This window comes from Telmatherina bonti (genome assembly GCF_933228915.1).
Source record: "Telmatherina bonti genome assembly, chromosome: 24".
Classification (NCBI taxonomy): Eukaryota; Metazoa; Chordata; class Actinopteri; order Atheriniformes; family Telmatherinidae; genus Telmatherina; species Telmatherina bonti.
The window spans coordinates 30879779-30895493 of record NC_136633.1 but is presented as its reverse complement, the minus strand read 5'-3'; the positions used below and the strand labels follow the sequence as shown (position 1 = coordinate 30895493).

Below are 15715 nucleotides of genomic sequence, written 5' to 3'. Positions count from 1 at the left end.
TTGAAATTTGTGAAAATAAATATGAAAATAACTTGCAGTCAAATTAACTTCACTGTCACATGGGGAAATATGTGTTTGGTGGATTATTTCTCCCTTTTAAATCACCCTTGTATGCATTTGGTTGGAGGGAAAATCAGCAGATGAAGCATGGTTAAGATAAAATGTTGGACTGACCTTGAAGTTAGTACATCTAAGTTAGCATGTCTAACAGCGTATCTAAGCTACCTTGTCCAAGTTAGCGGCTTCCAAGTTAGTACGCTCTATAAGTTAGCATGTCTAACAGCGTATCTAAGCTACCTTGTCCAAGTTAGTGGCTTCCAAGTTAGTACGCTCTCTAAGTTAGCATGTCTAAATTAGTGTGTCTAATCTAGACTTGAGAGTTAGCATTTCCAAGCTAGTTTGTTTCAGTTAATGTGCTGTCTACATTAGCATTTTTAAGTCAGCTTGTTTATGTTAGCGCTGTCTAACAGTTCTCTAGGTAACCATGTCTAACGTGTCTAAGTTAGCATGTTACTGTGTTCCATTAAAATGCTTGGGCGGTTGTTAGTAAAAGTTAAGACTAATAAAGACCATTTCTGACTTCTGAAGTCAAAGTCTCTGATGTTTTTTGAAAATGGTAGATGTATGTGGGGGAAGATGGTCGGGTGAGGAAGTTTTATTATATCCAAGTCTGTAAAGACTTATGATCAGGGCAAGGTCCAGGGCCAGCATGTTGCTCAGAAAGGAAAGATTACATTGGAAAATGTCATTTTTATACTAAACTTACTAAAACTTAGTTTCTGTCTGATCTTCTCAAGCCAATTATAAATACATAATATACGTACATCTACGATGAGGAAGTCAAGCCAGCACCAAGCATTGGTGAAGTACTTGACAAAGCCATAAGCCACCCATTTCAACAGCATTTCCAGGATGAAGACATAGGTGAAGACCTTGTCTGCATACTCCAACACTGTTTTGATCGTCCGCCGCTGTTCGATGTAAATATCCTCAAACGCCTGAGAAATAATACATTCAATTAGTGAAAACTGTCAGATAGGCCTTAAATAAATCACAAATTAATATTTACGTCATTTATGGAGGATCAAAAAAGGACTACTACTAAAAGGTGAACATTTTGGACATCTTTCAACAGAAAATTGCTTTGCAGACTTTAAGAGAAGCCACTTGCCAGAGCTCCACTGCTGAGCAGAATCATGAAGATGATAAAGGATTCAAACCAGTTGTGCTCCACGATGATGAAGCAGGTTTTCCTGAGTGTCCACCAGCTTTTATACTTTCCTCCCTCTTCGCTGATCTGACAGCACTGGAACCTGCTTACACAGCCTGCAGACGTGGGGTTAGAGATGGAAGAAAAAGGAAATACATCTGGTGAAAAGAGCTGCATGTCGAGGGTCTTGGCTTTCAGGTGAAAAATATTGAAATTGAAACAAACAACAGAAACTGTCTCCATGTTTCCACACGTCTTCCTGCTACTATCTACCTGCTATCCTCACTGCAGCACCTCCACCTCAGCTGCATCCCAAACGTCTTCCTGGCTTTATTCCAGCCATAGAGGATCATTATTTTCCTGCTTTTCTCATCACTTGTTGATCTTTGGCTGCTCCTGATTGGACGTTACCGTCAGTTTAAGCTCTCTGATTGGTGGAAAGTCTGACAGGAAGTGTCTTCATCATCATGTCCAGGTGGAAATAGAGGTCTCTTAGCAACATGGTAGTGATGGTGACTTTTTCAGAATGAAAATGTGATCAGTAATGGTGTCACCATTGAATACTGTGGAGTTACCACATAGAGCAGGTATCACCAAACCCAAACCTCGGGCAAGTTTCCTGCAGGTTTTTACTGTGTCCCTGTTCAAAGATGCCAACTTGAATTAATTAGTCATTGGAAAGAATTTTACAGGCTGTTGGATCCATTTAATTTAAGTCAGGTGTGTTAGAGCAGCAACATACTGAAAACCTGGCCCAAGAGGTCTAGATAATCCCCGATGTAGTCTTTGAATAAACACTAAGCTTTCTGTCTGGATTGTAAACCTCCTGGATGGATAGAAACGCTGGAAAACCTCCATGAACCAGCTGGAGGGTCACATGACCATCACAGTTAACCACTACCGTTCCTCTTGCAGTTTTAAGAGTTACGGTAGTTTTAAGGAAAAAGGAGGTCTAACCTGGTAATAGTAAGGTGGACCCTTTTTTCTTCAGTTTTGTAACATAGCTAATTATTTTCTTCCCATCTTGGTGTTCGTTTGACTTTAGGCCTCCCCCTTTCTCACCCTCTGTGAAGCAGGCCTCTGGGTCCAGCGACTCCTCTGGTTCTAGCTCCACTGAATCAACCCCATCTCCTGGGGGTTGAATATCAACTGTGCTCCCCTCCGATGAGCTCAGAGGCTGGGGTTCTACGTCAAGCTTCTGCACGGGGAAAATAAGATGGGGCATTTACAGCACAGTGCAAAGAAAAACAGTGGTTCAGTTCAGTGGTTGTAGAAGCCAACCGTCTGAGCTCGTTCTCCATTCACATGTACTCCAGTGCCACAATTGTATACCTTTATGAGGAGAGTTGGCACTGAAATAGCTCAGGGTTGGGCTCTAAAGTCATCATGATTGTATCATCATGGCATGCAGCATCGATCAAATGTACCTACAGGCTTTGGTTTTAGTTTTATCTGATGGTTCAAATCAGATTATGTAGCAGAAGGATGTTGGTGTTACAGAGATGCACTGTGGGTACGTTTGATGTGGCCTCAGTTCGAGGAAGAGTGCATGCAATATTCCAGTGCATTATCAATCCAAGCCTGAAATTGTACCAAGCAGAACATGTGCTTTGGTATTTTCATGTCCACTGAAAAAATGACCCCAGATCAGTTTCTATGTTATCTCTAACATTTCCCAAAAGCTAGTTCTTTTCCCACCCTCAAACATACAACCGACCCAAATCCAGCTGCAGAAACATTTTCCTCAGGGACATGAAAACACATTTCCATTCCTTGAAAGCGGTGTACAAGCTTCTTCTGTTTGTGTTGGAGTAGACGGATAACCACATTAGCTTACCAGCAAAAACCAGTACTGTGCACTGTTTATAAGACAGCATGTGGTCTTGTTTTTATAATCTCATTGGAAGAGCACTAAATGGCACCCGGGAATACCCAGAAAACATTCAGGACTGAATAAAGGTCTGAATGGGTTTTGTCCTTCTTCTCAGTGACATGTAAAAGGACATGAAAAGACAAGTGTTCCTGATGTTAATGTTGTATTGTTGAATTTTGAACCCTGCCAAAACTTCTCTGAAACTGCAGAAGGTTTAATTTTTGTAATTAATACTAAAGCATCATCTGCATAGACTGAGACTTTTTGCCAACATGAGGCCTCCTGTCTGTTTTTCTTCAGGAAAACATGTTTTTGTTGGCCTCATGTTTCATCGGTCCGGTGCGGGAAGTCTTGGAACATGTCATCCTAGACAGTGCAGCAGCCCTGATTGCCGTGGGACCCAGCTAATACGGCATGGGAATGATGGAAGCATGCTGCTCGCAAGTGCATCCTTTACTGGAAGGGTGCTTTTTCCTCCCACTTTCTTGCTCTTCTTTAGCAGAGACAACCCCATTTTACCTCACCTGGGAGTGGAATATAAGAGGCTTTTAAGAAGATTTATAACTTATCTTGTGGATTTTGTTGCAAGTTTGACCTTTCTATAAAAATGTCAGATAGTTGCAGTGATACAAAAGGGAGTAACAGATAGCTTATTCATAATAATTTGGTGCATTTACAGCAGGTTTAAAATGATTTTTTTGCCATTTTGAAGCTTAAAGCTTGTAGGAGCAGAATATTGAAAGAGGCTGTATTTAGAAAACACATATTTACAACAACTGCTTGCTAGAGGGCAATATTTTACCGAAACGACTGCCGTCTAAGAAGAAAGAAGAAGAAAATCTGCCATACTGACTGATCAACAGCTTGTTTGCCGCAAGTAAACCATGGAGCAAGAATGAATTTCTGTTGTTTCGCTGGTTTTTGTGGTCAAACCCACTGGGGTTTCATCAGACTCTGTCCAGCATGAGCTGCGAGAGAAGCTGGTAGATATCCAGCATGTCGGTCCGGCTGCTATGACGCTGCGAGCAAAACTTCACCGTGGCGCTAAAGATTTCTGAACAAACTGCACGATGTATGGAAGCAGAACAAACAGCTCCTGCGTAAACGAACTTCTTTTAGCATTTCCACAGGCTAAAGCTAGAACGGCTGCCTCAATGTCCCATCAGACCCGCCCTATGCTTTCAGGAGCCTTCTGTCCAGTTTCTAATCTTACCGATCCAACACTGCCGGGTGGAGCTCGACACGCTGCAGTACACGGTCACTTTTTGTGCAATTCGGTATTAAGAACTAATGTTCATAAAACAATGTTTTTGATATGTTTACCCACAATGCCCTTTGCTTGTAGTCCGCTTCCTGCTTTTCGCTTCTTTACTCTGCATCAGTTCATTAATTAAAAGGACTGGTGTGGATGCAGCTCAGATAGACGATGGATTTATTGTTGCGTGGAGCTGAAAAGAAAGAGCCTGATGTTTCATGTGCGCTTTCTTACCAGGTCATCATCGTACATTATATTTAATTCCCAAATAGCCAGGTGGCAAAGAAAAACAAAAAAAAAAGATCACAAAAGAAAAAAAAAAGAAATGAAATAAGTCAAATAAAAAGAATAAATAAAATAAGAAAATAAAGAAAGATAAATGACAAAACATAAAGAAATAATTGAAAATATAAAAAAAGAAAAAATACAGAAACAGGAAAATGAAGCAAAACCAAATAAAACAAATGAAGCAGAAAAAACAAAAGAGAGGGAAAAAGGAAGATTTATTGATGAAGGAAATGATTGATTTTAAAAAATAATATATGAAAATTAAATTTAATATTTATCAAATATAAAGTTAATATTAACACATAAAAACATTTAAAAAAATCATATTCATCGTAATTTCTTCTCCTTTTTCCAGTGTCTCGGAAGGCATCCCGTCGCTATGACATCCCGTCGCTATGACATCCCGTCGCTATGACATCCCGTCGCTATGACATCCCGTCGCTATGACATCACGCCGCTATGACATCACACCGTTATGACATCACACCGTTATGACATCACACCGCTATGACATCACGCCACTATGACATCACACCGCATGACATCACGCCGCTATGACATCACACCGCATGACATCACGCCGCTATGACATCACACCGTTATGACATCACACCGTATGGACATTACACCGTATGGACATCACACCGTTATGACATCACACCGTTATGACATCACACCGTATGGACATCACACCGTATGACATCACGCCGCTATGACATCACACCGCTATGACATCACACCGCTATGACATCACACCGTATGGACATCACACCGCTATGACATCACACCGTTATGACATCACACCGCTATGACATCACACCGTATGGACATCACACCGTTATGACATCACACCGTATGGACATCACACCGTTATGACATCACACCGTATGGACATCACACCGTTATGACATCACACCGTATGGACATCACACCGCTATGACATCACACCGCTATGACATCACACCGTATGGACATCACACCGTATGACATCACGCCGCTATGACATCACACCGCTATGACATCACACCGCTATGAGATCACACCGTTATGACATCACACCGTATGGACATCACACCGTATGACATCACACCGCTATGACATCACACCGCTATGACATCACGCCACTATGACATCACGCTGTATGACATCACGCTGTATGACATCACACCGCTATGACATCACACTGTATGACATCACGCCGCTATGACATCACACCGTTATGACATCACACCGCTATGACATCACGCTGTATGACATCACACCGTTATGACATCACACCGTTATGACATCACGCTGTATGACATCACACCGCTATGACATCACACCGTTATGACATCACACCGTATGGACATCACACCGTATGACATCACACCGTATGACATCACGCTGTATGACATCACGCCGCTATGACATCACACCGTTATGACATCACACCGCTATGACATCACGCTGTATGACATCACACCGTTATGACATCACACCGTTATGACATCACGCTGTATGACATCACACCGCTATGACATCACACCGTTATGACATCACACCGTATGGACATCACACCGTATGACATCACACCGTATGACATCACGCTGTATGACATCACACCGTTATGACATCACACCGCATGACATCACACCGCATGACATCACACCGTATGGACATCACGCCACTATGACATCACACCGTATGGACATCACACCGTATGACATCACGCCGCTATGACATCACACCGTTATGACATCACACCGCTATGATATCACACCGCTATGACATCACACCGTATGACATCACGCCGTTATGACATCACATCGTATGACATCACACCGTTATGACATCACATCGTTATGACATCACATCGTATGACATCACACCGTTATGACATCACACCGTTATGACTTCACGCCATCTGTTAGCCAACACGCTGTCTGGCGAATGCCCCGCCTACCAGACGAAGGAACGGTTGCTGTGGAAACGACCCACCCCGAGCCAGACCCGCTGGCAGAAACCAGTTTCAGATGATTCAGCATAAATCAACAATGAGTCATCACTTTTGCAACCCTGCAAAAATCATCGTCATCATTTGTTCTGGTTGAAGAATAATGAAAATATTTATGTAAAAGATTCTTTCATCATTCCTCTTTCATTCAGGTCATTCAGGCTGGTGTGCTGGGGTCAAATGAATTTTCTCCCTAAATTCATTCGTCCTTCCCTCTTCAGTCTCCTCCACTTCCTCTCTTCCTTCATTCTCACGTGTCAGATGCCAATCAAGTCCCAAAACCAAGTCAAAACCAAGCAATGGCGTCAAAAACAAAACAGGGTGGAGCTGTTCATTCCTAATGGTTTGGAACTGCAATACAGCCTGATGTTCAGAGGTGGGGGGGGGGGGGGTGCTGCCGTACGGGGAAAAGGGAGGGTAGAAAGCAAAGGGGGGGCGGAGGGCAGACCAGGCAAAGAACAAAAATGGGCAATCCATTGAAGGAATGAGAAAAAACATGTTTGTCTGTAGATGGCAAAGGCAGTCCTCATGGTTAGTGCTATGGTACAATAAAGTGATCTTACAATTCTCTTCTCACTGAAAAGCCTGAGCGTCTGAGAAACAGCTGCAATAACAAACGGGGGTTAAACAAAGTGAGTCATGCACACCAAGAAGCCAGAACATCACCTCCAATCTGCTCCTCCAGCACCGCTTCGCCTCAGAGAAAACAGATGCAGCGAAAGCACGGCGTGACGCTGCAGGGTTCGCTTCGCCCGGCTACAGGAAGTAGAGACCGGCCCTGACGGCGTCGACAGACGGACCACCGTGGCGACTTATAGATGACGGGGGATTTGCTCCACACCCACCATGACAGAAGACCCAGCAGAACGAGCCGAATGCTTCGTCTTACAGAACTGTGCAAGTTGATCCTGTCAGTTCTTTCTTCCTGGTCCCACTCAACAGGTCTCCAGGTTCTCCGAAGGTCTTCCAGGTTTTCCAGGATTTCAGCAGCAACACGAGCTGGAGACTCCTCACATCGCAGCAGAACTGGACACGTGGAGGACGGAGGGACAGTCGGCACCAAAAACTGTCTGCAGGGTCTGAAGTCCTGAACCAGGACCCAACAGATCCATCCGGACCTTCAACTGGTCCATCTGCTGCTCGACGAAGTCTCCTTAGAACTTGTCTCCATGGAAACGGGGCTTCAAGATGGCTGACCCAAGAACTGGACGGAAGATCAGCAGAAGCAGGTTTGATGAAGGTAGGATCCACCCAAAACCAGGACCCGAACGGGTCCGACGGAGGGACGGATCTAATCCAGAACCAGGACCCGAACGGGTCCGACGGAGGGACGGATCTAATCCAGAACCAGGACCCGAACGGGTCCGACGGAGGGACGGATCTAATCCAGAACCAGGACCCGAACGGGTCCGACGGAGGGACGGATCTAATCCAGAACCAGGACCCGAACGGGTCCGACGGAGGGACGGATCTAATCCAGAACCAGGACCCGAACGGGTCCGACGGAGGGACGGATCCTCCCCAAAACCAGGACCCGAACGGGTCAGATGGAGGGACGGATCTAATCCAGAACCAGGACCCGAACGGGTCCGACGGAGGGACGGATCTAATCCAGAACCAGGACCCGAACGGGTCCGACGGAGGGACGGATCCTCCCCAAAACCAGGACCCGAACGGGTCAGATGGAGGGACGGATCTAATCCAGAACCAGGACCCGAACGGGTCCGACGGAGGGACGGATCTAATCCAGAACCAGGACCCGAACGGGTCCGACGGAGGGACGGATCTAATCCAGAACCAGGACCCGAACGGGTCCGACGGAGGGACGGATCCACCCAAAACCAGGACCCGAACGGGTCCGACGGAGGGACGGATCCACCCAAAACCAGGACCCGAACGGGTCAGATGGAGGGACGGATCTAATCCAGAACCAGGACCCGAACGGGTCCGACGGAGGGACGGATCTAATCCAGAACCAGGACCCGAACGGGTCCGACGGAGGGACGGATCTAATCCAGAACCAGGACCCGAACGGGTCCGACGGAGGGACGGATCTAATCCAGAACCAGGACCCGAACGGGTCCGACGGAGGGACGGATCCTCCCCAAAACCAGGACCCGAACGGGTCAGATGGAGGGACGGATCTAATCCAGAACCAGGACCCGAACGGGTCCGACGGAGGGACGGACCCTCCCCAAAACCAGGACCCGAACGGGTCCGACGGAGGGACGGATCTAATCCAGAACCAGGACCCGAACGGGTCCGACGGAGGGACGGATCTAATCCAGAACCAGGACCCGAACGGGTCCGATGGAGGGACGGATCCAACCCAAAACCAGGACCCGAACGGGTCCGACGGAGGGACGGATCTAATCCAGAACCAGGACCCGAAGGGGTCCGACGGAGGGACGGATCTAATCCAGAACCAGGACCCGAACGGGTCCGATGGAGGGACGGATCTAATCCAGAACCAGGACCCGAACGGGTCCGACGGAGGGACGGATCTAATCCAGAACCAGGACCCGAACGGGTCCGACGGAGGGACGGATCTAATCCAGAACCAGGACCCGAACGGGTCCGACGGAGGGACGGATCTAATCCAGAACCAGGACCCGAACGGGTCCGACGGAGGGACGGATCTAATCCAGAACCAGGACCCGAACGGGTCCGACGGAGGGACGGATCTAATCCAGAACCAGGACCCGAAGGGGTCCGACGGAGGGACGGATCTAATCCAGAACCAGGACCCGAACGGGTCCGACGGAGGGACGGATCCAATCCAGAACCAGGACCCGAAGGGGTCCGACGGAGGGACGGATCTAATCCAGAACCAGGACCTGAACGGGTCCGACGGAGGGACGGATCTAATCCAGAACCAGGACCCGAACGGGTCCGACGGAGGGACGGATCCAACCCAAAACCAGGACCCGAACGGGTCCGACGGAGGGACGGATCCAACCCAAAACCAGGACCCGAACGGGTCCGACGGAGGGACGGATCTAATCCAGAACCAGGACCCGAAGGGGTCCGACGGAGGGACGGATCTAATCCAGAACCAGGACCCGAAGGGGTCCGACGGAGGGACGGATCTAATCCAGAACCAGGACCCGAACGGGTCCGACGGAGGGACGGATCCAACCCAAAACCAGGACCCGAACGGGTCCGACGGAGGGACGGATCTAATCCAGAACCAGGACCCGAACGGGTCCGACGGAGGGACGGATCTAATCCAGAACCAGGACCCGAACGGGTCCGACGGAGGGACGGATCTAATCCAGAACCAGGACCCGAACGGGTCCGACGGAGGGACGGATCCACCCAAAACCAGGACCCGAACGGGTCCGACGGAGGGACGGATCTAATCCAGAACCAGGACCCGAACGGGTCCGACGGAGGGACGGATCTAATCCAGAACCAGGACCCGAACGGGTCCGATGGAGGGACGGATCTAATCCAGAACCAGGACCCGAACGGGTCCGACGGAGGGACGGATCTAATCCAGAACCAGGACCCGAACGGGTCCGACGGAGGGACGGATCTAATCCAGAACCAGGACCCGAACGGGTCCGACGGAGGGACGGATCTAATCCAGAACCAGGACCCGAACGGGTCCGACGGAGGGACGGATCCTCCCCAAAACCAGGACCCGAACGGGTCCGAGGGAGGGACGGATCTAATCCAGAACCAGGACCCGAACGGGTCCGACGGAGGGACGGATCCTCCCCAGAACCAGGACCCGAACGGGTCCGATGGAGGGACGGATCCTCCCCAAAACCAGGACCCGAACGGGTCCGACGGAGGGACGGATCTAATCCAGAACCAGGACCCGAACGGGTCCGACGGAGGGACGGATCCTCCCCAGAACCAGGACCCGAACGGGTCCGACGGAGGGACGGATCCTCCCCAAAACCAGGACCCGAACGGGTCCGACGGAGGGACGGATCTAATCCAGAACCAGGACCCGAACGGGTCCGACGGAGGGACGGATCTAATCCAGAACCAGGACCCGAACGGGTCCGACGGAGGGACGGATCCTCCCCAAAACCAGGACCCGAACGGGTCCGATGGAGGGACGGATCTAATCCAGAACCAGGACCCGAACGGGTCCGACGGAGGGACGGATCTAATCCAGAACCAGGACCCGAACGGGTCCGACGGAGGGACGGATCCACCCAAAACCAGGACCCGAACGGGTCCGACGGAGGGACGGATCTAATCCAGAACCAGGACCCGAACGGGTCCGACGGAGGGACGGATCTAATCCAGAACCAGGACCCGAACGGGTCCGACGGAGGGACGGATCTAATCCAGAACCAGGACCCGAACGGGTCCGACGGAGGGACGGATCTAATCCAGAACCAGGACCCGAACGGGTCCGACGGAGGGACGGATCTAATCCAGAACCAGGACCCGAACGGGTCCGACGGAGGGACGGATCTAATCCAGAACCAGGACCCGAACGGGTCCGACGGAGGGACGGATCTAATCCAGAACCAGGACCCGAACGGGTCCGACGGAGGGACGGATCTAATCCAGAACCAGGACCCGAACGGGTCCGACGGAGGGACGGATCCTCCCCAAAACCAGGACCCGAACGGGTCCGACGGAGGGACGGATCAAATCCAGAACCAGGACCCGAACGGGTCCGACGGAGGGACGGATCCAACCCAGAACCAGGACCCGAACGGGTCCGACGGAGGGACGGATCTAATCCAGAACCAGGACCCGAACGGGTCCGACGGAGGGACGGATCTAATCCAGAACCAGGACCCGAACGGGTCCGACGGAGGGACGGATCTAATCCAGAACCAGGACCCGAACGGGTCCGACGGAGGGACGGATCTAATCCAGAACCAGGACCCGAACGGGTCCGACGGAGGGACGGATCCACCCAAAACCAGGACCCGAACGGGTCCGACGGAGGGACGGATCCACCCAGAACCAGGACCCGAACGGGTCCGACGGAGGGACGGATAAAATCCAGAACCAGGACCCGAACGGGTCAGACGGAGAGACGGATCTAATCCAGAACCAGGACCCGAACGGGTCCGATGGAGGGACGGATCTAATCCAGAACCAGGACCCGAACGGGTCCGATGGAGGGACGGATCTAATCCAGAACCAGGACCCGAACGGGTCCGACGGAGGGACGGATCCTCCCCAAAACCAGGACCCGAACGGGTCCGACGGAGGGACGGATCCTCCCCAAAACCAGGACCCGAACGGGTCCGACGGAGGGACGGATCTAATCCAGAACCAGGACCCGAACGGGTCCGACGGAGGGACGGATCTAATCCAGAACCAGGACCCGAACGGGTCCGACGGAGTGACGGATCCACCCAAAACCAGGACCCGAACGGGTCCGACGGAGGGACGGATCCACCCAAAACCAGGACCCGAACGGGTCCGATGGAGGGACGGATCTAATCCAGAACCAGGACCCGAACGGGTCCGACGGAGGGACGGATCCACCCAAAACCAGGACCCGAACGGGTCCGATGGAGGGACGGATCTAATCCAGAACCAGGACCCGAACGGGTCCGACGGAGGGACGGATCCACCCAAAACCAGGACCCGAACGGGTCCGATGGAGGGACGGATCTAATCCAGAACCAGGACCCGAACGGGTCCGATGGATGGACGGATCTAATCCAGAACCAGGACCCGAACGGGTCCGACGGAGGGACGGATCCTCCCCAAAACCAGGACCCGAACGGGTCCGACGGAGGGACGGATCCTCCCCAAAACCAGGACCCGAACGGGTCCGACGGAGGGACGGATCCACCCAAAACCAGGACCCGAACGGGTCCGACGGAGGGACGGATCTAATCCAGAACCAGGACCCGAACGGGTCCGACGGAGGGACGGATCTAATCCAGAACCAGGACCCGAACGGGTCCGACGGAGTGACGGATCCACCCAAAACCAGGACCCGAACGGGTCCGACGGAGGGACGGATCTAATCCAGAACCAGGACCCGAACGGGTCCGACGGAGGGACGGATCCACCCAAAACCAGGACCCGAACGGGTCCGATGGAGGGACGGATCTAATCCAGAACCAGGACCCGAACGGGTCCGACGGAGGGACGGATCCACCCAAAACCAGGACCCGAACGGGTCCGATGGAGGGACGGATCTAATCCAGAACCAGGACCCGAACGGGTCCGACGGAGGGACGGATCTAATCCAGAACCAGGACCCGAACGGGTCCGACGGAGGGACGGATCTAATCCAGAACCAGGACCCGAACGGGTCCGATGGAGGGACGGATCTAATCCAGAACTTGGACCTGAACGGGTCCGACGGAGGGACGGATCCTCCCCAAAACCAGGACCTGAACAGGTCCGATGGAGGGACGGATCTAATCCAGAACCAGGACCCGAACGGGTCCGATGGAGGGACGGATCTAATCCAGAACCAGGACCCGAACGGGTCCGATGGGGGGACGGATCCTCCCCAAAACCAGGACCCGAACGGGTCCGACGGAGGGACGGATCTAATCCAGAACCAGGACCCGAATGGGTCCGATGGAGGGACGGATCCTCCCCAAAACCAGGACCCGAACGGGTCCAACGGAGGGACGGATCCAACCCAGAACCAGGACCCGAACGGGTCCGACGGAGGGACGGATCTAATCCAGAACCAGGACCCGAACGGGTCCGACGGAGGGACGGATCTAATCCAGAACCAGGACCCGAACGGGTCCGACGGAGGGACGGATCTAATCCAGAACCAGGACCCGAACGGGTCCGACGGAGGGACGGATCTAATCCAGAACCAGGACCCGAACGGGTCCGACGGAGGGACGGATCCACCCAAAACCAGGACCCGAACGGGTCCGACGGAGGGACGGATCTAATCCAGAACCAGGACCCGAACGGGTCCGACGGAGGGACGGATCCACCCAAAACCAGGACCCGAACGGGTCCGACGGAGGGACGGATAAAATCCAGAACCAGGACCCGAACGGGTCAGACGGAGAGACGGATCTAATCCAGAACCAGGACCCGAACGGGTCCGATGGAGGGACGGATCTAATCCAGAACCAGGACCCGAACGGGTCCGACGGAGGGACGGATCTAATCCAGAACCAGGACCCGAACGGGTCCGACGGAGGGACGGATCTAATCCAGAACCAGGACCCGAACGGGTCCGACGGAGGGACGGATCCTCCCCAAAACCAGGACCCGAACGGGTCCGACGGAGGGACGGATCCTCCCCAAAACCAGGACCCGAACGGGTCCGACGGAGGGACGGATCCTCCCCAAAACCAGGACCCGAACGGGTCCGACGGAGGGACGGATCTAATCCAGAACCAGGACCCGAACGGGTCCGACGGAGGGACGGATCTAATCCAGAACCAGGACCCGAACGGGTCCGACGGAGTGACGGATCCACCCAAAACCAGGACCCGAACGGGTCCGACGGAGGGACGGATCTAATCCAGAACCAGGACCCGAACGGGTCCGACGGAGGGACGGATCCACCCAAAACCAGGACCCGAACGGGTCCGATGGAGGGACGGATCTAATCCAGAACCAGGACCCGAACGGGTCCGACGGAGGGACGGATCCACCCAAAACCAGGACCCGAACGGGTCCGATGGAGGGACGGATCTAATCCAGAACCAGGACCCGAACGGGTCCGACGGAGGGACGGATCTAATCCAGAACCAGGACCCAAACGGGTCCGACGGAGGGACAGATCCAACCCAGAACCAGGACCCGAACGGGTCCGACGGAGGGACGGATCTAATCCAGAACCAGGACCCGAACGGGTCCGACGGAGGGACGGATCTAATCCAGAACCAGGACCCGAACGGGTCCGACGGAGGGACGGATCCACCCAAAACCAGGACCCGAACGGGTCCGACGGAGGGACGGATCCACCCAAAACCAGGACCCGAACGGGTCCGATGGAGGGACGGATCTAATCCAGAACCAGGACCCGAACGGGTCCGACGGAGGGACGGATCTAATCCAGAACCAGGACCCGAACGGGTCCGACAGAGGGACGGATCTAATCCAGAACCAGGACCCGAACGGGTCCGATGGAGGGACGGATCTAATCCAGAACTTGGACCTGAACGGGTCCGATGGAGGGACGGATCTAATCCAGAACCAGGACCCGAACGGGTCCGATGGAGGGACGGATCTAATCCAGAACCAGGACCCGAACGGGTCCGACGGAGGGACGGATCCACCCAAAACCAGGACCCGAACGGGTCCGACGGAGGGACGGATCCACCCAAAACCAGGACCCGAACGGGTCCGATGGAGGGACGGATCTAATCCAGAACCAGGACCCGAACGGGTCCGATGGAGGGACGGATCTAATCCAGAACTTGGACCTGAACGGGTCCGATGGAGGGACGGATCTAATCCAGAACCAGGACCCGAACGGGTCCGACGGAGGGACGGATCTAATCCAGAACCAGGACCCGAACGGGTCCGATGGAGGGACGGATCCTCCCCAAAACCAGGACAGTAACGGGTCCGATGGAGGGACGGATCAAATCCAGAACCAGGACCCGAATGGGTCCGATGGAGGGACGGATCTAATCCAGAACCAGGACCCGAACGGGTCCAACGGAGGGACGGATCCACCCCAGAACCAGGACACGAACGGGTCCGATGGAGGGACGGATCTAATCCAGAACCAGGACCCGAACGGGTCCGACGGAGGGACGGATCTAATCCAGAACCAGGACCCGAACGGGTCCGACGGAGGGACGGATCTAATCCAGAACCAGGACCCGAACGGGTCCGACGGAGGGACGGATCCACCCAAAACCAGGACCCGAACGGGTCCGACGGAGGGACGGATCTAATCCAGAACCAGGACCCGAACGGGTCCGACGGAGGGACGGATCCACCCAAAACCAGGACCCGAACGGGTCCGACGGAGGGACGGATAAAATCCAGAACCAGGACCCGAACGGGTCCGACGGAGGGACGGATCTAATCCAGAACCAGGACCCGAACGGGTCCGATGGAGGGACGGATCTAATCCAGAACCAGGACCCGAACGGGTCCGACGGAGGGACGGATCTAATCCAGAACCAGGACCCGAACGGGTCCGACGGAGGGACG

General features: G+C 53.0%; 1 protein-coding gene across 3 annotated transcripts in view; it reads right to left on the bottom strand.

Moving 5' to 3' along the window:
• The window catches only part of LOC306773965 (sodium channel protein type 2 subunit alpha-like), a gene marked incomplete at both ends in the record, with an annotated part of 103422 nt that overhangs the window by 32114 nt on the left and 55593 nt on the right, over positions 1 to 15715 (bottom strand). For all 3 annotated transcript variants that reach the window (XM_079263919.1, XM_079263917.1, XM_079263918.1), the window contains 3 exons: positions 825 to 998; positions 1172 to 1326; positions 2273 to 2408. In XM_079263919.1, coding sequence (XP_079120045.1) covers positions 825 to 998; positions 1172 to 1326; positions 2273 to 2408 — 465 coding nt within the window. The remainder of the gene's footprint in view (positions 1 to 824; positions 999 to 1171; positions 1327 to 2272; positions 2409 to 15715) is intronic.